The sequence below is a fragment of the Ochotona princeps genome, chromosome 8 (assembly GCF_030435755.1).
Source record: "Ochotona princeps isolate mOchPri1 chromosome 8, mOchPri1.hap1, whole genome shotgun sequence".
Lineage (NCBI taxonomy): Eukaryota > Metazoa > Chordata > Mammalia > Lagomorpha > Ochotonidae > Ochotona > Ochotona princeps.
In genome coordinates, this window is record NC_080839.1 from 49,219,572 (window position 1) to 49,243,910 (window position 24,339).

The 24,339-nt window shown below is 43.5% G+C and overlaps 1 protein-coding gene across 2 annotated transcripts in view; it reads right to left on the bottom strand.

The window, feature by feature from the left end:
- Positions 1-3,022: 3,022 nt before the first annotated feature.
- Positions 3,023-24,339, bottom strand: part of CAMKMT (calmodulin-lysine N-methyltransferase) — a 396,457-nt gene continuing 375,140 nt past the window's right edge. For both annotated transcript variants that reach the window (XM_004582906.3, XM_058668009.1), the window contains 3 exons: positions 17,807-17,870; positions 9,093-9,224; positions 3,023-3,493 (listed from right to left, as the gene is read on the bottom strand). In XM_004582906.3, coding sequence (XP_004582963.2) covers positions 3,416-3,493; positions 9,093-9,224; positions 17,807-17,870 — 274 coding nt within the window. In that variant the 3' untranslated portion in view covers positions 3,023-3,415. The remainder of the gene's footprint in view (positions 3,494-9,092; positions 9,225-17,806; positions 17,871-24,339) is intronic.

Below are 24,339 nucleotides of genomic sequence, written 5' to 3' on the forward strand. Positions count from 1 at the left end.
CCAGTGGGGGTGAGCGGGCACAAGTGGTGGAGGACACACACTGCCCCTTGCCCTCCTCGGTGGTCTGTGGAAGGGGTCTCTGGAGAATCCTATCAGACTGACTCAGACTGGAAACAAGTCAAATGCTGACTAAGCACAAAGACAAAGCTCCTCGGAAGCTGGGGCGACAGTCCACGCCTACTTTACAAGTAAAAACAAGACACCTCACCCTCAGGTAAAGAGATGCCCCTCTTAAGTAATGGGGAGAAGGAAAAACCACCACTACCTCCAGCCTACGTACTAAAACCAGGTCCCTCAACTGTCAAAAGCAGTTAACTAGCTTGGGACAGACACCTGGCTGTTGAAATAGGGCTCCAGAGGGCCACTAATCCTTCCATTCACTCAGTTAACTGCTGGATCCCCAAATTGATTCAACAGGTATGCAGTGGTAAATTCAGCCCATATTGGAGCCAAAGGGAAAATCAGCAAGGGGCGGGCAGCTCTTCTCTGAAAACACCCGAGGAACCAGCCAGAAAAGCTTTTATGGTCCCGACAAGTTTTTTGCTGAATACTGAGCACCTAAATTACCCTTCCCTAATGGAAGTTACATTTTCATGCTCAGTCAAAAAGCCAACAAAATCCACAATTTATACAAAATAGCATCAACCTCTTAGGTAGTCTTTTCTAGCACTTTTATCCCAATTCACCGCATATGTGTCTTGCGATAAAATAAAATATATTCCTTAGAACCAACTTGTATGTGGCTGTTCATATCACCGCCTTAGAACTGACCATGGGGGATATTAGCCAACCTTCTCACATCCAATCAAATCTACTTAGTCTAACAAAGGAAAATCCCTGATTTCTGTCAGAAGATAAAGGTTCACTACTGGAACAATATCATAATCATTCCTATGATTTCTTAAGTAGACAGGCTTCCTTTTGAAACAAACACATGCATAATTATGTACACAATTACGGAAGGGGCCATTTCAATCATAATTGTTCAAGCCAATACTGATGCATAGAAATAATCATCAACTTTGAAAGAAATGTATGTGGATAAGGCTTTTTAGAGCTGCCATATTTTTCCCTCTCAATATTGAGATTTGACTAAAATTTGAGAAGATGGAACACGTCCAAATTATTTAATAATATACAACATTTGCTTCTTGCAAGCTGTCAAAGGCCCTGGACTAGGTATTTCTGGGTGGGGATTCCATAAAGAGCAGACCTAAGTAACAAACTCTTAACATTTTGTTGGAGATTTTCTAGATATTAATCACATGATACGTATATTTCTTTCCTAGGTGTCTTTTGGTAGGGATAATTCAATTCTGACACACTGTTCTCAGATATTTAGAAATAAATATATATATATTAAAATATATCACTAGTTCATTGCTCAAAATACAATTTCTCCCAGAGAAATAAACTCTGAATTTCTACACTGACAACACACAAATGCAAATTGAATTCTTGCCAAGTCATGTATTTTCATGAGAGAAGCAAGAAAATATTGTCATGATCCTGCTGTTCTATATTTCAAAACGAAAAATAGACTATATCCTAGGTGCTACTAGAGGGACGAGTTTTCCTTTGGCAGATTTAGTTGCAAGTCGTTTTACAGAAGATTTTTTTTTCTGTGTTTCCACCAGTATAAATAGAACTACTTGTATAGCCTTTCAAAACATTCCAAATTCTAATTTTTTTTAAACAAGAAAATATGAAGCCAGTGTGCAACCTATACAGTCGCCAAAGGAGAGCTGCCACTAGCTGAACTACTCAGCTAAATGGCTGGTTTGCATTGCCCTGGTCTTTATCTAGCACTGAGAATAGACTGCTGTTTTATCCAAAGAGGAATAAATTGCTGTTATTGTGATGTTAGCCCATCACTTGGCATTGCAATTCAAGTTTTTGTGAGAAAGAAATGTATGATCTAACTGCGACTTGACCTATGCCTTCCCAGATCCATCTAGGTGCTCTAATGGAGCAGAAAAAGTAGTGAATACAAGGACATGCAAACTGATGGTGAAAAATTTGTTTGATGATAGAAGTGAGCAGAGAAGACATTTCAGAGTCACTGTTTGTGTGGCAGCTAAGTTTGTTTAACATGCAAAGGATGCGCCTGCTCCACCTATCACTTTAATTGCATCATGCCAAGTGGGTGCTTTGCATGACTAAGGCTATGAGGATACATGGCTAACCTGCTGACGACAATACTACTAAAGTGGGCACGGATGATTCCTCCCAGATAAACAGCTGCATTTCCACAAAAGGCATTACAGCCTCTCATTGGGTGTACCAGGCAAGGATGGTCTTGGGTTTCCTGCAGAAAAATGGCTCCCTCTTCATCCCAGGTAGCACCTCTGAAATATATACTACACACTTGAATCATGACATCTAACAGTATATACTTATTTTAAATAAGATAATTGAGTGATTGAGTTGTTGTTGTTTTTCTAAAACTCCCCCTGGTTGAGATCCAGTGGATCAACCATTTATCCAAAATTTCTCTGGAAAGGACCTATTTTGCAAGAGGCTGGCAGAACAGCAGCAGTTAGATTTAAACCCTGATAAAGGCTCACTTTTCATTCATAGTCAGAGCCTCAATGTGCTCTTCTTGTACCTAAACAGATAATAAGCACTCAGCACACTCCCCCTCCTTGACACAGCACACTGAGACTAATCACACATAATTGGAGAGGAGGAGCAGAGGGCTGGCCACGCTATTGTGTCCAGAGGACAAACGGTCAGTTTATGAGGCTTTGGGCTGATGTAGTCGTTTCTTATACATCTATAGGGAAAAAAAGCATGTTGTTTAAAAGCAGGAGAAAAAAACCAACAAGAGAAAGGGAGAAAGAGATGGCAGTTTTAATATAATTAATTATTAACAATTAGGAGGAAGATTGGAGAGATGTACTTTATTATTATTTTTTTAACCAGGAAGAAATCATGGTGTTTATGTGTTTACTGATTAAAAATTACCACCATCAGAAGAGAACAAAGACTCCTCTCTCACTCTCCTGTCCCCCCACCCCCTTTTTTTAAAGTGGAACTAGGAGTCACCAAAAGAAACTCTGTCTCTCAGGACAACATTTAGTCTGCTCATGAGTCAAATTCAGATCGCAGGCTGTGTCTTCAGACTTGGATACCAAAAGGGGTGTGGTACAGGAAGGGCAGCCAGCAAAATGTAGAAAGAGAAGGCAGGGAGCTGGGGATGCAGGCAGGGCCAGGGAAGGTGGCCGGTGAGGACAGGGGAGCCCCTAACCCACCATGGAATGTCTGGGAGGCAGTGTGGGCCTGGCCCTGGGACCCTGGTGATCTCCGGTCATTGGGGGGTTGCTGCACGTGGGACCTGGTGCACATTTGGGTTTTTGTGAGAATTTGCCCCAGTTACTCGTGGTTTCCTTGCTCTTCTGAGAAGCTGGATCTTCTATCCGCATTTGATTAGGCTGAGCAGCAGAGGGTAATGAAGGTTTTCTTCGTATAGGTCTGGGTTTTCCTTTTTCAGCTGAAAACAATAATAGGAGAACAAGGTAAAGGGAACTCAAACTAGTGATTTTTACCAGTTGATATTACTGCTGAATATGAAGATGACTTTTTACCTACCTGTATCATTTGGGGAAAATAACCACACACACAAATGCAAGTCAAAGTCTTCTTCAGTGGCATTGTCATAAGAAGTGTACAGTAGGATTGTGTTAGGTGAGGCGAGGGTGTCTGTAATTCCCAAAACTGTGTTTGCAACCTCTAGGAACTGTGAGCTTCTGGACTAAAGGGAGAGCTGGGGCTTGCTTCTGGTCCTTAGGTCAGCCATTCGGCGTAAGAGTTTCTGTTGCTCCCTCCTCTTGGATCTTCCCTGCCCACGTCCTGTCCCCTAAGCACTATGGGCTGGCATCTGGACACAACCCCTGGGCTCAGGGACAGGCTTAGGGGGCCTAGGACATTTCTGAGGCTCTCTGGGTGTTCTTTGAGGGTTTTAATATCAGTGACAAAGAATTCACCAATTCTTTCCCCCGAGGAAGAGGACATATTCTAACAACTGCAGCAGCAACATTTGATACTGCCCGTGTGAAATTCTGAGGACCTTTCTAAGATTTTAAAATCCTGTTAGTCTTCCTTGATAAAAAGCACACTTTTTCTTCCTTGCTTAGCCAGTCATAATTCTGACAGTCATATCTTTATGTTTATTCTGCCAGTCATCTTGCCACTTATCAAGATAAAAAGTAATGTTCTCGACAAAGGTGTTTCTGAGCCAACGACTAATTCACTTTTTTTAATTTGTAAGAACCATAGATAAATATTTATTTTAATTAGACATGGAACCAGTCCCTTTATTGTTTCAGATCAGTCCAACATTCCTTCATGCTCATCCTACCCTGAAGCCACACAAATGGCTCCAACATCACACTTGGCTGGATTGGTGTGTCTGGGGCATGTTAACCTGAGTCTTCACAAATTACATGTTTTTTCTAAATCCTGTTCCCAAAGTCTGACATGCCTTCACTATTAAGGACAGGAGTCATAAGCCTGTGTTTTCTTGTCTGCCAGAGAACACACAACCAATCCAGACTTTGCTTTCTAATGTGCTTCCCTGAGCGTGAGACAATCACAGCAGAGACTTGCGTTTTCTTCCATCAAGTTTGTTCTGTTCACAGATGATGACTTGTCTATTTAGAAAGATCTGCATGGGATTTTTGTTGCCACCCAACTTTAAACACATGGTCCCTCAATGTCACTTTTTAATAAGAATTTTTTTTCAGTGCCTAGAAAAATCACAAATTTCCCAATCTGCACCTACCAACCAGAACCTGCCAACTGTAAACGCCTTTGTTGTCAGTTGCCCTAGTGATAGAGGGAGCTCCCAGAAATTTTTCCGGGGGGATGGGTGGGCGAAGAGGGCCTAAGCTGGCTAAATTCTTTCCTTGGAGACTTGGGGATCAGGGAAAGTTGATTACTCAGCGTGAATCAGCTGACCTCCTCACTCGCAATGCACTAATATACAGAGACTCAAAAGAGCTCCTTAAAAAGTCCCTGAGGTTATATGTGGGATAAATAATTCTTCTGCAAAATATGGGTTAGAAATCACTTTTGACTTGAATTCTGTGCTGACCTCTGGAGGCCAAAGCAGGGGCTGGATTGCAGGAAGGGGTGCGGTAAGGTGGGGGTTGGTGGTGGGGTGGGGGAGGCAGCCCCAACTTGACTGTGAGCCCTTCCTGCAATGGAGCAGAAACGCCAAGCCCCCAAACAAAAGCAAAAACAAAACAAAAACTAAAGCACTACGACTTGGGAGGAGCTGACAGGGGTTTGTGAATCCAGCGAGTCTGTTCTGTGAGAGTACTTAAACACACACAAAGCTTGCTTCAATGAGGGGGGATGTTATGAGGTTTCAGAATAAAGTCCATTTACCCAGGCTGTACTTGTTTGCTCAATTAATAATTATAATTTCAAGGAATAAAAAAAGGCACCTTGAAAAAAAAGAACAAAAAGCAAATTGTGACTAAAACAATTTTTCAATTTCATGGGTTAAAACAGGGTCTTTGAGGACCGCGCTAAATTATATAGCTGTTATTAGTAGCATTATGCTTTACTTCATAATTGGATGTAACACACTCACTCAGCCCCGCTACGGTTCGAGCAGCACCAGCGGGAGTGGAGTTCAGACTGTTTACCCTTTACAGTATCCACAATTATCAACAGCACACCACACAGATTATAAGCACCAGCCACTTGTAATGTGGCATTTTGAATAGATAAGCAGAAGTGCTATATGGCCGTGGCTTTAACACAATGTACCGCCTTCCACAAGCGAGCCCTAGCCTATTTTCTTGGCTAAGTACTAAAAAAAAAAAAAAAAAGAAAAAGAAAATAAACACTGGGGTGATTTTGCGAAAGTTAGAGGGGCTGGGGGGCGGTAAGAGGAAAGCAACAACTATCCATGGCAAATAAAAATTACATTTTCAAAGAATATTTGGCCAAACGGGAGTGGTTTTATCCACTCTCATTTCAAGTCGGCTGTAAAATCGCAAAGTCACATTCACTCCTTTGCTCCAACAATTGCTATCTTAACATCCGGAAGGTTTCCAACAGTACGGTGGTGGGGCCAAGTCGTTGGAGTCGCAGCCTGATCGGTGGACCGAGGGGGCCGGGAGGGGGAGCAGAGGGGCTGTGTTATTATTTTTTCTGCGCCTTGCCTGGGTGAACAGAAAGGCGACGCTTGAAAAACACCCTGCACCTCTGGCCGCCCGGCTCCTGGGAACCGTAGTGGTGTTGGTGATGGGCACCGTTCGCACAAAAGCACTGGCAGAAAAGTGCAGAATGGCACCGTTTTGATTACAGGCTTGCTTTTTAACGGAAATAAAATTTCACAGTTAACAATGAGAGGTGAAAAGTTTAAGAGGCAAAGCCGTTCCTCCTGATCAGTGACTGTTAATCAGCTTCATGGGTGGTTGCCTAAATCTGTAGTTTTTTTTTTTTTTTTTTTTTTTACCTTGCACTACTGCCAAGATCGTAACTAATTTTTTCCCCCTGTTGTAAGAGGAGGGTGAAAACTCGGCACAGAAGGCAGCTGTGTATGAGTGACGGGAGGCACTAATGCAGAGGGCAAAATTAAAATTCATGAATCTCTTCACAACCATTTGTGTAACAAGATTAAGACAGGACTGCGGAAAAGAGCGGCATTATCAGGCGTCTTACAGTCCTCCAGCTGGTTACACTCTATTCCAACACAGTAGGGCTAAGAGGATAACACGCAGCCCCAAGGAAATCGCTGCTCCTGCGTGGGGGAGCAGGCGCGTCCCAGGGACCACGGGGCTTTGGCCAGAGATGGAGGGGGAAAGAAAGCTGATTGCCGCTCAAGATGGAAAACTTTTAAGCTCTTGCTAGTTAGTATGCGGCCAACAAAAGGCGCCGAGGGTGGAAGTTCCCGGTCAGCGCCGCCTGGCAGCTCTAGTCCCGGATGCTGGGACAGTAAGGGCAGGCAGGAGGGACAGAGAAGACGCAGCTACTGCCTTGGTCCGTGTTCCCACACCTTTTAGGCGAATCGCTCCTCACCAGCCCAGTCCCGGCTCCCTGCCTTGCCTCTGGGAAGCGATCCTCCTCTTGCAAAGAGCAACAACCCCAGTGCATGCTGCAGCTAGGTCATGGCACGTGGCCCTGACCAGTCTGTTCCCGGTTTTCCCTGCATTGGAGCAAGCACGGATGGGGCCAGAGGCTTTTTTTTCCCCCTTCCTAGCAGCAGACATACCTCTCATTGTATATGTCACAGGCAGCCATGCATGCATGTTACCCAAGGCATTCCAAGTTTGTGGAATATCCCTGGAGAGCTCTACTTCCTGAGAATGAAATGAAACTCACCCCTGGTAACAAGGGAGCAGGGGATGGGTTTTTTAGACTATGTCAGCAACTTGTGGCATTTGCCCTTTAAGTGATTTTGCAGAGAGAAACACTAAGGCCACTTGATATTTATTTTTATGAGACCTATCAGCCAGACAGTGGTTGTTAATGGAATACTAACTGGGTATGGTGCCCTGTAAATAGAAATACATGGGGGCATGTGTTAGAGGGTATATGGGATGTGCTGTGCTAACAGGGTTGGAGAGAAGTAGCTGCTCCTCCCTCCACCCTCCAAACACACACCCTACGCGTGGACCCTCTAAAGTTCTAGACAAAGGGCAGGTTGGCATGGACCCCTTGACTGCCTTGCATGACCTGGGACACCCCAGATCTTGGTGTAGGAAACAGAGGCTCAGCACTGAACTTCTCTGCAGGAGGGAAAACTCCTGCCTTGGCTCTTCTAAGCTGTCCCTGGGAAACTAAAAGCATTTGCTGTTCTAGGGGCAACAGTGTGTACTGTGACATTGGAGCAGCCATTGATGGATCCCCGTAGCTCTAGCCCGACTCTGGGGTGAAGGCCACCTTAGCCCCCCAGGCCAAGAAGCCCAGGGGGATAGGAGAACCCCTTCCCACTCCAAGTGAAGCCCGCAGCACCATTGCTTTGGTTCAAGGTGGGGCAGTGGACAGGGTGACTGAGGTCAGGGTCTCTATCACCAGATGGGGAGCACGTCTCTCCAGGGAGAGAATTGTTCAACTCTTTCCAATCCTCTACAGCCCCACCCCTCAACCCCACCAGAGGCTACAATCCGTGAGACCCACAGCAGCAGTGAACCCATTTCCAGAAAGTGACAGCTTTCTTTCTCTTGCTTGGAAGATCAGATCTACTTTGCACCTGATTTTTGAAGTCAGTGCACTTCTACATTATATTAGAGCCCGGGGTAACAAAGAATGCTATTCACATTATCCCTTTTTCTGCCATCACAACTTGAGAAATCTTGGCTGGTCGAAGTCTTCTTACCAAGGTCAGACTAGCTCAGCAAAGGGAAGATTTCCTTCAAGCACACAGTTATGGAAGCAATGCTTGTCTCTATGACACGTATTAGCAAGTGTGAAAACCCTGAAAAGTTTCTACGGAAAACTTGCCTCTCACTGCCCTATATTGTCCCATACCTGTAAATAATAAGAGGCTGATAACATTGCTTTATGTAAGCAGGCTTAGAAATCACTCTCCGATAAGTGCTTTTGACCTAAATCTTGTAGTGCCTTGATCTAATGTATAACCCACAACTGGGAAAATTCTGTATGAGATTTGACAGTCTCAAACTGTCAACTGACCCAGTCGTAAACCAAACAGAGATAAAGATTTACAGTCCAACATGATACAATTGGACATTCATTTTCTATTTATTTCCTTGCTGCTAAGCATTTAACCTACTTAACAACCCAATGTTTTTCATTAAAACATAAATGCGTGCTGATCATTCATTCTATGCCACCTCCCCTTGCTCCCTACAAATTGGTCTATTATGAATGAAAAGATTAGTTTGTTTTGCAGAAAGGAGTAAACAGAAATGGCTTCTGTAGAAATCCTGCTAGACATACAAAGATAAAAGATGGCTTTACCACACAAAACAATCAGATACAAATAGCTGTTCACAAGCCACACACCTAAGCAGGACTTTAATCAAATATTTAGGTTACCTGCCAAAAAGACCATGATCTCTTCAAAATGCAATGTGGATTAAAGTGTTATCTAACACAAGCAGAAAACTAACCTTGGAGTGCAAGTTTGAAATGTGTTCATCATAATTTTCATGTCTTTGGAGAGAGAAACCAGCTTTTTCAGCTAGATTGCAAAACTGGTTTAAAGTATTCCCACGGCGCGGGGCGAATACCATTGCTTTCCCCTGGAACATAAAAAAGGAAATTCACACATTTTAACACTGGAAGGCAACCAAACATAACAGCAACTGGTCAAAGCACTGAATTTTCCGTTCTCAGGTAGAAAAACTCAATTGTTCTTGAGACATCCACACAGGATGGGCATTCACAGGAAGAACGATTTCAAGGCTAGAGATCCAGCCAATCAGAAAAAAAAAATTTCACATTCAAATTGCCAGATACTGTGTTTACTCCTTTTCAAACAACACATATAAGAAACAAAGTGTGATGGGACGTTGGGTGTTCTGAAAAATACTTGGGTTCAGTGGTGATAACCATGGGCTAGATTTTAGAGCACTGGCTCAGAGTAATGCCACTCACTTTGTGTTTCCTTAGCACCTACCCACACATCTACAACACAGCTCCAGAGCAGGTGGCAACAGATGCACTTCTAAGTGTTTATTGTGTCCTGAATATGCACTATCAAGGAATCCTCCCTTGAGACAAGGAGTCACAATCCTTGGTGGAGAGCTTTTACATCTCAGTCCCTCCACCAGCCTTATCCATGACCCTGCGGTCACAGGCAAGGTTATGGGATTTTGGTACCCGACTTCATTCAGTGCTTCATAATTGTCAGCACTATAGCAAAGCAGCTCCTTACAATACTCAAATGATTGCTTTTCAGAGAAAGTGGTAGAATGAGTGTAAACAGGTTTTTCTAAATGAACCACACAGTTGTATGAGATTGTTGTGGTGGGGAGACTTGGAGGGCTTGAAGAAACCATATGGCAGATTGCAGAAGACCTTTCGATAGAAACTCCACAACAAATATTTGTCATCTGCAGGGTGCCTGTGGACTCTCCCTCCCTGGTGTGTACACAGTGGGCAAACTTCAGAACCTTCTTTTCTTCCTGTTTTCTTTTTGAGATGGCTGTATACGTCTGTTAAGTTCAAGTTTATACTTTCCCTTTTTGAAATGCCACCATAGATCTTGAGAGAATCGTGAAAACAGCCTGCTTTCTTACAAAAGGTGGTTTATCATTCACACCTGCCACCCATTTCCACACAGCTAGGCATTCATGTCTACTCCAGCTCCTTTAGTCTTCACACCACCCTCTATGGTAGGTACTATCTGCTCCATATTACAGGATGTTCAAGGGATCCAAATAATTGGCAAAGATGACGCAATTGGTCAGTCATCAGACGCTCATCCACCTGACTCCCACACCGATGCTCTTTCCACTGGGTCACACCGTCTTCTCCATTGGTGCTGATGATAATGACGATCACTATCCCAGTGCTAGGTGTACAATTAATTCTCTTTTCAGTCCCCTCAACTTCCTTCCCAGCAACCTCATGATGTAGGTTTTGCATGTTCTGAATGACTACAGCTGCAGGGAAGGAGGAACTATGTGATGGAAAGGATTCTGCACTTAAAAGGAATCTTCAATTAAACAGCTGTGTGTCCCCACAGGACAACCAGAAGAAAACAGAGAACTCCAGGACTCAATGGGCCTTGGAGGTGACAGTCTCATCTTTACATTTCTGTCGACAGAACCTTTGAGCTCAGCCTCACTGATTCAGTGTTCTCATCTGCCAAATGGGAAGAACAAAGCCCTCCCTGCCTTTTTTTTCCTCTCTAGGAGGTTGTGAGGATCTAATTAGATGATGAAAGTGAAAATAATTTGAAAAACAATGTCATGCAGAAGTAAGATTAGAAAAAACCCACGCAAATTCACAATGCTATAAAAATTCTATTAAGCCTCTCTCCCTCTCTCACCTATAAGAACATACATGGATACACTGTCCTGGCCATCAGGGTGTTCTCACACTGTGTTTACATAGACACGTACACTCTCAGGCACATAATTATAGCAGCACCAATCATGCCACTATACTTAAAGATTCCGTCAGGACCTCCATTATTAATTGCTATTTTCAGGCAGCTTTCAAACTTAGCAGCAAAAATTCATTTTTATGTGAAACTAGATATAATATGTGATCTCAGCAGGACAGCAAGAGTTTCCATTAAGAGAAAAAAAAAAAAAGAGAAAGAGAGATAGACTAGCAGGTCACTTCCATCACTTGTAAGAGCTGGTCGTTGCTATTCTGGATGTTTGAATAACGGGAGTTGTTTTCAAGTCCCCTACAAGGATTGTTATACAGTTGTAAGGGAAGAGCCGGTTTTACAGTCTGTACCTAGGCTATGATTGTGACATTGGTGGGGCTGCAAGTCTCCTGGCAGTTTCAGCGTTTACATTTGTTAAGACATGAGCTCCCCACATCCCACCCATGGGAGGGTTGGGATGAGCTACAAGGGGACTATGACTAAAGCCTCTGGCAGTGCCCCCTGCCCAGAGCCCTCCTTCCTCCTTCAGGTCTCACTTCCCCTGTGCCTTACTACCTCATCTAGCACAGCAGCCCCCCTCCCTTAAGGTCCCTACCCCCTTCCCTGCTTTATTTTGTTCTTAGCACTCATCAATGCTGACACACTGTATATCCCTGTTTCTTATTGCCTGTTCTCTCCATGACAACCGCATCCTCTAACGTTGTGTTCACTGCATTTTCTCCGTGCCTAGCATGTAGTAGGCACTCGGTCAATATTTGTTGAGAGAGTCAACTAAATCCAGGCATTGAATGATCTGAAAAGTCTTTGCGAAGTTGAAGGCCATGTTGTCCTGCTTATTCTTATGAAAAGATATTTTTCCAGAAAGCTTTTATAGAGTTTTGCTTCTGGAGATGAGGTGGGAGAAGACATTGCAGAGGGCAGCACTCTGCACAACCCTATGCCCATGAGATAGTGAAAGAGGGGGCATTAGATTTCATTTTTAATTACTCTGTAGTGAGTTTTTTTTATTGGTCGAATACAGGCACACCTTGGAGAAATGGGTTGATATTTAGAAGGAACAACAGTCTATTGTCCATTCCGTCTACAAACATCCACTGAGTCCCCCTGAACACCAGTGTCTGGCCCTCTCTGTTTGGCGGGGGAGGGGGGTCAGATCTAGAAGCCCTCAGTGTGGCCTGGGTCGCAGGACACTTCCTGGGTGCAGCAGGGCACTCAGAGGAGCAGTCTTAGAATTTAGGCTGCAAAAATCAAAACAGGAAAAGGAATATGGATTTCAAATTATCCCATCACTTTCGAAAAAAACCATTATTTTCAAATTAACCAAAGCACAACTTTCTAAGCATTCAATCACAGAATCATTTTAAACTCAAAATGAACACTCAATTGAATGTAAAATGTTGATGCATGAGCAGAAATTTGAGAAAATTCTTTCTCTCCTTTCCTTCAGTCCCCCACCCCCACACAAGACAGGAGAGAAAAGTTCCACCAAGCAGCGACACTGTTTACGTGGGGAACTTGTGGCTGTTATTTTGTGAGACTATTTTCCTATATTAAGGGGTGTGTACTTCTGCAAGAAAAACAAGCATGCTGCTGATTTATTTTAAAAGGAATATGTTATGCCACTGAAATGCCTTCATCTCTTTTTCATTTCCAGGCAACCAACTATTAAATATCGATTGCATGTTTAAGTTTATGCTTATTTTCTGGTTTTATTTATTTGTTAAAAAAATCACCTGGTTTCTAAGATGCAGCCTTCTCTGGTCTCTCATGCTCTCTTTCTTTCCTTGGCCTCTCTTCCCCCTCCTGCTCCTTCATTGTAAGGGGTCCCCTAGGGCTCTGCCTATTTGTTTTTTTCTTCACGATCTAGATAATTCCAGGCACACACTGAAGTCCATGGCATCAGCTATACCCATGACAAACAGGTCTATGACTTTTGGGGCCCCACACATATATGCAAGTGCCTACTAGGCTCTGCACATGGATATTGTGAAAATATCTTCATTCATCTTCTTTCCAATGGCACTCAATACACCACCTTTCCTGGGGCACAACACACACATACACACACCGAGAACTCGCTGCGTGTCAAACAGTTTCGTATCCATCAATTTCAAAATGAAACCGGAGACCTGGGAAGCACAGCATCATCTTGGAAAACCTTTCAATGCCTCACCCACCTCCTCCACTGCATCACTCTCATCTACTGCAGATGCTTTTTTGCACGGTGGTCTAAATTGCCCACACAAGAGAAACCAAGACCCAGGAAGCATTGGTTGTCTCCTCACAACAAATTTAATTCTAATTTAATTCTCTTTGATCAGTTTTATGATGGCGGTGCTGGATGACCATGTTTTTGACTAAAGGGCTCTACCGTTTACACAACATTTGAAAGCCACTGACAGGTCTCATCTTCTAGGGATGGCTGGCAAAGCCATGTGGGGCCTGACCCAAACCCCCATATGCAGCCCTCTCTGGCTGTTCTGTGGTGCTTCCTTTGGCTCTATTGAAACCAAACCAATTCGAGCTCCCAGGCTGTTCTGTCTTGTATCCCTGTGTGTTCAAACATATGAACACTGCTTTAGAGTGGAATGCCTCTCTCACCTCCCATGCTTTGTCCGCCCGGTGAGCTCTTACTCATCCCTCAGCACCGCAATTACATACCCTGTGCCTGCCTCTGAATCCACACTGTGCTTTGTCCTTCAGTGAGCCACTTCCCTTCCCTGTCTCTATGGGTTGCCTGCACCTCTGTCGTGCCTTAGCACACTGTTAGGTCACTGCTCACTAACCTATGATCCTTCGCAGGCAGGTCATGTCTTACCCCAGACCCAAGCACAGTGTCTGGTGTCTGAGAGACACTCAACACATGCTTGCCAAATGAATACCGCTGAAAATCCACTCTCCTCCCTCTTCTCAGTCTACCTTGTGAGGTTGGCACAGTCGGCACACTGAGATGGTGCTGAAGTACTCTTGAGCTCCCACCTGCTGGTAGGGTCAGAAGCCCACAGAATCCTCCTCTGGTTATTGGTGAACTGCTGTGTCCCACTATGCCTAGCTTACTGCGGAAAGCAGCAGTTGTAGTGGAGAAGGGCCCCAGCCCTTCTTGTCCGTTGTCCATTGTCCACTCTTGTCTATTGTCCACCTGGTGGTCAATGAGCCTGTGCAGCCTGGTGAGAGCCTCATTCTGGCAGGGCAAATCTCCCAAGATGGAAGTTAGTCCTCCGGGCCCTGCTGATGAACCATGTGCCTTTCAGGTTCTCCCTTACTTCAATCCAATTTCTTCACCTGTGAATTTTTTTTAAAGCTTTATTTTTATTTGAAATGCAGAGTAACTGAGAGAAGGAGAGACACACATACAGAGATCTTCCATCTGCTGATTCACTCTCCAAATGGCCGCTCTGCAAAGGGGAAATAGTTGGGAAGAGTAAAACCTGCTGACTTCATTCCTCATCAATATCTATTCTTTGCTTTTTATCTTGTAAGTTTGCTTGAGAATTCCTTGCAGCATCTGGCAGGAGCCAACTGCATTCACAGTGCCTCTAGACCCACTGGCAGACAGGCTTCCATCTGGGACAGGTGACAAATATTCTTGCTGAAATTGGGGGTTCTTTGTATCAACTCTCTAGGCACTTGGCTGAGAACCTAGAGTCACTCTGGGATTTAGCCAAGCTGGGAACTCACTCTGGTGACTATAAGCTTTCTCTGTGGCTGTTTCCTTTTGTTTATGATTTCATTATAAAAATGGAAAAGCAGGGTTAGTGGTGCTGGGGAGGGCAGGTGTTTGGCACAGTGGTTAGGATGCCTAAATGTCCTATCAGTGTCTGGGCTAAAATCTTGGCTCCTCTGCTCCCAACTCCAGTTTCCTGCAAATGTGCAACATGAGATGCAACAGGTGACGGCTCAAGGAGATGGATCCCTGCTACGCACATTGGAGGTCTGGATGGAGTTCTCAGCTCTTGGCCTTGTCTTGACCTTGCTCTGGTTGTTACGGCTATTCAGAGAGTGAACCTGCAGATGGAAGATCTCTCTCCTCCTCTCCCCAACCTCTCTCTTTCAATAAAAGAAAACAGCTGTCATTGTGGGACACCTCCTGTGTGCAAGGCACGTGATCGGCATGCACGCATGTGGATATTTGAGACAGATGAATACTTTCTAGCGGTCCACAGGCAGGTGTAATTCATCCTGTCTTTTTACAAGTGAGGAAACTCAAGCTTTGAGCGAGGTGGTAGTTGGTAAGCGCACACTTAGGATTGGTAGTAGATTTTTCTTTGTCCACTCATTGCACTTTACCTTGAGACACTAAAGCAACTGGCCAAAGAACCTGTCTGCCAAGTACTTTAGGAACTCATACTATGTCATGATAAATCACTAAGAGTTCAGGGTGTACCATTGCAGGCCCCCAGGGTTTCCCCACAGGCACTATCAGCCTGTGGTTCTCTGCAGAACCACAGTGGTGTTGTCTGGGCTCCAGAGAACATTAAAGCCAGCTCGAATTGTGAGGTAGCAAACTCTTGAGGGTTACCATGCTCTGGGATCATAGCTTTCACCTGGACACTCAGCAGGAGTGGGTCTCTGGAAGCAGGACAGCCAGTTCCATGAATTAAGGAGACAAGGCCAGTTTTCCCTTTGGCAACCCTCATGTAGTGAGAACCCTGCCAGCCCCACCAGCAGAGGATGTGGAATAGCTGCTGTGCCCTCCAGGTCCACATACTCCCCCTCCTGTGGACTATCTGGGTGGTGGCCCAAACCTCCAAGGCAGGTGAAATTCTTGGCTGGTATTTTTGGTACACTGGTGTGTCCACCTACAACCTGGGTTTCCCCCTATGGCCATGGGCTCTTTGTGCATTACCCTAGAACATCTGGAAACCTTGGGCATCAGTCATTCCAAGAGGAGTCTAAAAAAAGGTCTCCACAACCCCACCCTCACCCCAGTCCCATTTGCAATCCTGTAGCTTGGTGCAGGCCCCTCTGCTTCCACCTTCATGTTGATCAGGTGGCAAAGAATGAGCAAGTACCACCTATGTTAGGGTCATGCCTTGTCCTCTGGGCTGAGGGTGAGCCACAGCCATCCACAGGAGGGCTGCTGTGTGGAGCTATACTTCACATAGAGGCGAAGTGTGGCTCAGGGTTTAACAGAGGCAAGATGGGAGTTGCTAGAGATTCCAGGACAGTCTGTATGTTCATCTATTCATACCTTGGTAATTTTCTACTGTAAATTATGTAAGTAAGTCACACAGATTCAAGGTGAATCATGCAAATCTGCCGCAAAATGGAGTATTCTCTACAATTGACTTGGAAGGCATGCTGGTGGTGAGTTGAAGTGTGTGCAGTGTGTGACCCACAAGGCTTTGACAGTGTTGTGCGTGTGTGTGTGTGTGTGTGTGTGTGTGATGTGTTTTCATAGCACCCTACCTCTCTGAAAAATCCTGGTCTTGCAAATATTCATGGGAATCACTCGAGGATACCAGTGGGTTGGGCATGTGGGTGATGATGAAGAGGTCCCAAGTTTCTCCTCCACCCTCAGTGAGGGCTGCCTCCCCAGCCATGGCAATGGCCATGAACAGCCTGCAATGGGCCGCTTTCTTGCCAGGAGACCTACTCCCTACTTCACTGGGAGAGGTGAAAATGCCAATTTAATTTAATTGATTGCCACTTACAAAGCTGCGGTTACTCCTCAGAGAGGCCTATTTAAAGTTCCTGAACTATGCAGAGATAACAAAATAAAAAGCAATGGTGTAAGCAAAGGATGATTATCAAATTGCTTTGGGGACCTTCCTTGTGAAAAAGATATGAAAGAAACATTGAGATGTATTAGTCTGTAAGTCTGAGATCAGAAGCAAATCTTCCTTTAGAAAAACTTTAGAAACAAAACTTAGAGTGTATACACACACACACACGCACACACACACACACACTGTAGTCCCAAGACTAATGTGACTGCCTATCTTAAATTACACTAATATTGTTAACCTATTTTAAATTCCTATGGCACAGCAAGAGCCTTATATACTTTTAAGCTTTTTTTTTAATGCACACGCTTTAAACCTGTTTTCTTACTTTAAATAGATGTATATTAACTCTCCGTTTAGGCTGCAGGACCTCCTAGCTTAATATAACAGCCCAACAAAATAAGAGTGGATACAAACTCTGTAATTTACTCACAGGCATAAATGGATATATAAATGTAAAAATGTGCACAATATTTTATGGCATGCTTGGCTTCATTGTGACCTAATGTTTATAATATGTAAATAATGGCTTCCTTTTAAAGCAAAGAACTTTTAATATACAGATTCATCTGAAGTCCTTTGCCTTTCACATACACTGAAATAAAAAAGGGGGAAAAGTATTCTTCCACAGCAAATAAATGCCCAATGAAAAAGGTTACCACGGAAGAGACTTAAAATGACAGAAGTCAACAGAAACTTTCAATATCATACTCCTCCCTTTAATATGAAGACATTGTTATCAAAGGAAACGACTCAAGAAAGTCTTTGATAAAAATAATCTCACACCATCTTTGAAGCAGTTTCATTTATTTTGCTACCCACTGTGTTCCTTATCAGAAGGCCAAGGGTAAGAAGTTTCCTAGTTACGATTAGGAAAGAATCTGATAGATCAGAAGACCCAATTGAAGTTGGACATAATAAGTATTAGAATCTTACATGACATTAATCCTACCATTCCATTGCTCTCTCCATCTTTGTGCAAATACTAATTATTCTATAGCCAGTGTTGAAGAGAAAATAGAAGCATACTCACCCTGGGCTGGAGTAATCTCTTTATGGCATCAACAAGGCTGGCTCTGTACTGGTCCAGAAACAGGCTGACAGTGAGAAGAAAACAGCATTCAGATTAAACTGGGTTTTCAATCTAATGATTCTAACGGAGAGAAACACACGTCTCTTCCTTCTTTCCTTTCTTCCTTCCTCCCTTCCTTCCTTCCTTCCTTCCTTCCAGAGAACATACCATGGTGTTATTGGTCTAAAACCAAGCCAACAGCATGCATTGGGCCAGGATTCATCTTGACTGGTTTATGTGTTAAAGGTTGAAATGAGGCATTTTGGGCACTTTTGGTCACTGGAGATTTGCCTCCTGGGGACTTATGTCACAGCATGGATATTGTGAAGCTGCCCACCTAAAACAAGCCTTCAGTTGTATTGTACTCAAACCATGGGACACATCTCAAGGGGGAAAGTTTTCTATTGACCAGGAATAGTGCTAAGGTTGGACTCAACCAGAAGCCTAGCAGTGAACATGTCCAAAAACACAGAAAAGGCTTAGGCAACTTGTCTCTGGGTTTCCCCACTTGACCTCCATGGTGATTTTGCTTCAGTTCACTGTGTCCTTTTTTTTTTTCTCCTATCTTCTGAGAATTTCTGCTATGGCTCCACCACTTTTGACTGTGTTAGTTTGACTCTTATCTTGGGAGTTTGGGATGCACTTTCCTTATCTGACTTGCAGGTCCCAAATTCTTAAGAGTGGGTTACTTGACAACATTTGGCAGGTTAGTCAACCATACCTGACACTATGGCCCAAATTTATGTGTTGGAAACCTAATCACCAATACAATGGTGTTGGGAGCTGGGGAGTCTGTCCCATTTTTAAATATTTTCCCCTCCTGAAGACTCAGCATTCAAAGTGTCATCTTGGAAGAACAGACCAGAGTCCCAACAGTTGCTGAATCTGTTAGCATCTTGATCCTAGACTGCCAAGTCTCTAGAACTATCAGCAATACTTTCTCTTTTAACTTACTTAGTCTGCACATTCTGTGATAGCATCAAAATATGGCCAGTGACATCTGGGATGGTTCTTAAGAGCAATGGGAGGTTTCTTGTTGGAGAAAGGGTGAAAGTGTCCAGTGATGAAGGCTTACAAAGAGGAGCTGATTGCCAAACACCAACTGTGTCTCATAGCCACTGAAGAAGAGCCTCTGGACCCTGTCAGGCTGCCCTGTCAAGGAAGCAGGATGCTCTCAGAGCTTACCAATAATCAATATTTGTGGGAACCATTTTTTTCCTGAAACCTATATGGTGACTTATAATCTGATAAATGTTAACTTCGAAGCTCTGAAAATGGAGCCAAATCTCTGCTATTGGACAGTCCTGGAATTGCCAGGATTCTGGCTGCTAAAGTCATGGGAGTCCATTGAACATGCAACATCAACAAGCAGTAAAGAGATAAGACAGTACCTGTTCTTATGCAGGTTGCAGTGTAAGAGGGACGTGAATTAGGCACAACTACATGCAAATCAAATACAAATGCCACACACACACACACACACACACACACACACACATACATTAGCAACAAAACACACTAGGGACTATTTTGGGAACTGGGGAGAAGTTACATGTAAGAAAAAGTTCCCTCCCACACCTCCTGAGCTGAGTATTAAGTACCAGGTACCTTTACTGAGCTTCACATGAGGCTTGTGCCTGAGCCATTGCTCTGGACAGCCTCTCATATCCAATCCAGATTACACTTGAACATGAAATAATGCATGGAAAAGGAACAGTGATAGGTTTAGCAGGGAGAAGTAGGCTGCTGAACGACACATTAGACAAGGTTTGTCTAACAAGGCAGCCCTATTTCCGTGCACCCATAGCAATCTCTTGATTTTCTGAACTCAGTACCATGAGGAGAGCACTTGGAATATCTCCCAGGTTCCTGCACCCCAGAGTTATCCTCTCTGGATTTCTTGAAAGCAGGTGGCATTGCTTGTATTTCTTTGCCTTGTCCATAGCATTTGGAAAAAAAAGGTTGAGGACATAGGGAGTCAGAGGTTGGCTGATCCCAGAAAAGAACAGCAGCACTGTGAAGGTGGTCATTAGGATTTCAGATGCTGCAGGTCAGTCCCTTCTGACTTGGCCTCTCCATAGCCTATACAGCAGGAATAGGCACTTTCTGCCCTAGTGTGCTGCCGCATTCTTCGCTGGACCATGGATGAGTGACATCTGTCAGCACAAGGGCTGCTGTCTGGGGTCTGTACTTCAGACAAGTGAGGAGCATGGCTCAGGATGTGATGGAGCTCTTTTATCATTCTGCCATGTGACCCTGGGCAAGAGACATCTTGGCGTTCTTGTCAGTAAAGATCCACCTATATAACTGCTATTCATCATATTTCTGAATACTTAGGACACACAGTAGGGACTACTTTGGGAATTGGGGAGAAGTTACATGTAAGATGACATTCCCTCCCACAAGGAACTTCCATTCTGTGTCCGGTTGTGCTTCCCCAGTTTCACCCGGGGTACACATCATGGGTGCTTTCAATAGCTGTTTGCTGGCTCATCACAGCCCATCACAGTTCTCAAAGTGGAGGAACTGACCTATGGTGCTGGTTCCAGTGATCCTAAAGTAGGTTGTGTACATTGTCTTACTAGATATGTTGAGGATGTTTTGTAAAACAAGTGCTCTTTGATGTGGCAGTTCTCTCATTTGAGAAAGAAGGGTGTAGAGAGAAGTGAATGAGATTTTCCAGGAAGTCTGCACTTGGGGTTTCTTCGGTCACCCTATGTTCTGTGAAAGGTTCTTCTATAGAAGCTTGCTTTGAGCAAGAGAAAGATAATCCTTGGAAGATGAGTCAGGGGTCAGATCTAGCAATGGGAACCTCTCCTCATTCCATCTGTCAGTCAGGATAACCTGCTAATTAGCCATGGGAAAATGTCCTTATCCTTCCTCTAAAACTACAGCCTTAAATCTTGGAGTACAGAATATGGCTCATTCAAATGTTACACAAGTTTGTCATTAAGTCAAATTAAGCCATGATTAACTAGCATTAAAGGTTGAGGCAAAGGAAATCAAATTGTGACTGAGTCTTTTTGTTCTTTAGGATGCTATACCTTGTTAAGTGAGCCTATATGTCTTAAACTTTAATCATTAAAGATTTTGGGGGTGAATGTTTGGTATAATTGTGAAGATGCTAGTTGGGATGCCTATATCCCATTTTTGGAGTGCCTGGGTCCAAGTTCTGGTTCTGTTCCCAGTCCCATCGTCTTAATAATGCATACTCTAAGAAGCAGCAGGTGATGGCTCAAATATTTGGGTCCCTGCCACCCACGGGGGAGATTCAGAATGAATTCTTGACTCTTGACTTCCACCTGGTCTAGTCTTGACTGCTGCAGTCCTTTGGGGAATGAATCAGTGAATGACAGCTGTTTACCTGTCTTTCACATAAATTAAAATTTTATTTGTGCAGACAATCACTGTGAGAAAATATCTCTGTCAGTGACTCAGGCCTGTAGCAAATCTGGTTGGTTAGGATATGCAATGCTTAAATAAAGGAGCACTTCCAGTTTTGACCCATGCATTCCGACAGCTGGGGGAATTTTCATGAAAAAAGATGAGCAACACCTTAGCAGTGGTGCTTGAAATGTACCCTTAAACAGTGCCCTTTCTGCTTAATGTTAGTAATGGTGACACATCACAGTTTGCTGGAGAATGCAGCTGAATACACAGTGTCTAAACAATGATTTCAAAGGCAACAGTATCTCCTCCCTCATTCCAAATCAAACCTCCTGAAAGTAATTCTTGGAATAGGGTGGTATTGAAAGCACAAATTCACTTTTCTCTTTACTTTGCTGCAATGCAGAATTTATAACACTTTGTAGAGTATGTCATATAAACCATTTCTATATGCTTTAGAGGGAATGATTTGTAATCTCCTGAAAAGTCACCCCTTAAATAAAGTCCTAATGGGCTCAGGGAACAGCAGCAGCTTAAGTGGATCTATTTTAAAAGGCCAAGTAGGTCAATGATGAGGATGGAGATATCATTTCAATTCTCCCTTCAGTTACTGATCAAAATACATTGACAGTCTAGTTTGGCTATTAAGCGCACACACACACACACACACACACACACACCTTTGTATACTTCATAGTGACATAAACAATTGCTTTGTTCTATTGATCTGTGTCACAGATTTTTCCCACAAAGGAAAGGTGCTGGACTATTTCGTTTCCTCCCTTGGAGTCAGACTTCTAAGCAGAAGCACACAGCATCTGTAATTGCTCTCACAGGGCATTTATTAGTACTGTGGACAAGGATATGTCTTCTTTCTGTCTATATCCATAGAAAGAAACAGCCCTGTGTGATTTTCAAGGTGAGATGTGCTAAGCTGAATCCACTCTTTCAGATTTGATTTTCATGGAGGCTTTCAGTATTTTATCAACTGACTTTTGTGGGAGCGCCCAGTGATGCCACAGACTGGTGTCATATGCCTTTACCCTTTTAGCTTGAGATCTCAGGAGATTTGTGTATTTTTTTCTGGGGCTGAGTCTGTCTCCAAAGGCTGAAGTGAAAAGGGCTGAACATGTTTGAGCTGAAAATCTTTCAGGTGTAACAACCTGTTCATTGTGCTTTAGAGCTACCTATGATGATAGCATTTGAAAGAAAAATCTAGAGCCCCGAGTCTTTATAGTTGCACAGAAAAAAACCACAACATGTTCATGTAAACAGCTTTAAAAAAACAAACTTTTTCATCATTCAGAGGAAATAAGAAATGGTTGGAGAGAGAAATTCACCACACCCATCACGCATGCAAGTGTGCACCGAAAGCAAGCAAAGTGAGTGCCCCGGGACCCTGTGCTCTTCGTCCCCACTCCTTTCCCAGATCTCAGGTTGTAGACACACAGGTGTACCAACTGACATGTGTCCCCAGCTCACTGAGTTGGCTCAGTGGTTGGGCTACAGGTAGCATGTTAGACCAGCTTTCTCAGCCTTTTGAGAATTCAAGGATGCACAGGAGCTTCTGTTTTTGCACAGCTATGATATGCTGGAGAGTTATCAAGCACTGAATGGAAGCATTTGTTGGATAACAAACATCATATTTTGAAACCCATAGGTTGTATTATGATTGAACAGGAGTCTGGAAAGGCTAGTTTAAAATTCAGTCACCTGCCATTGTAAACTTAGCAAGGACCAGACTGGAATGCATGGTCAGAGAAAGGAATCCTTATGTTACATTCAGCGTCAAACAAGTCAAATGAGGAACTTGATAGGGCCATTTTTCCCTACCTCTATGGTTAAATAGTCTCAGAGTTTGATGTTTGTCAATAGAAGGTGTGGCTGTACCTCAAATTTTTTCCCCTTCTGTTTATTTTAAAATTTTACAAGTTAGTCAGGAACTATTGAACCATGAAACTATTTTTCATTCTCAAATATGCTGGACTGTGAAGTAATGACTAGCTTTCAGAGTTTGCCTCTTTATTTCATAATCTAGTTGAGTTATTAAATTTCAATGTGAACTAACAGGCTGTCTCTACTGGGAAATCAGTTATTTATCCCAGTGTCTATAGACTTATGAATGTTTGAAAGTAAACATATGAATATATGAATGATGTAAGAACATTAATACATCATGGCTTATTTTAATTGTGTGCATTTTATGTGAACCACAATGTGGGTTCAGAACACATCTGTAAATAGAGCTTGTTTTCATGTAAATGGGATCAAGCTGTACCACTGGTTGGCCATTCAGGCAATCAGACAATGCCACCCTTGCTTGAATCCATGTACCTAATTTTTGAACTCCGACTCTGGCTTCCTACGCCTGTGGCTGAATCCAGATCTCATTGACTGGCGTGAGACATAACATGATCTATTTACGTGTGACACCTATTTCTGCCACTGAGCATTTCAGCTTTCCTCTTGGAGGTCGTGTCAGAAGTGCTTTCCTCTCCTCTTCTGTGATAGTCTGAACAAATGCAGCGTGGGCTGCTTGCCCGCCTGCCTGGCCCTTGACGTGGTATCCAGGCAGTGACTCCTTCAGAGACGCACAGGACATAAAGAAGTCATCGGCTCCCAGGTGTCCCTGCTATATGCACAGTGTGTACGTTATAAATGTTACTTCAGGTTTTAAGCAGCTCCCCCAGCCCAGTGCATGAGAAGAGAGACCATTACCAAAGCATTTCTTTCGGAACTAATATCAGCATTGGAGGGGGAATAGCTTAATGTTCCACATTTACAAATGGGAAATTATAAACAGGCTGACATTCTGGCACTTACAACACGGGGAGGGAAGGAACATAACAATTCATGCATAGAAAAGCCATTTATAAAAAGAAACTCAGCATATTTAGCTCATTTGAGTCTATAAATTTTCACACAGCCACCAGATGATGTGTTCCTTATTTGTCACGAATGCTTTAAATGCAATAGGCGGTGTGAGTGGATCGGTTTATGTGACCTTGTTGTTGGTAGGTGGAAAAAAAAAGACCATTTTCCCTACATGTTGTACAGCTATTTTTAACCTAACTCAGAACATTAATCAGCAAAGAGCTTAAATCTTA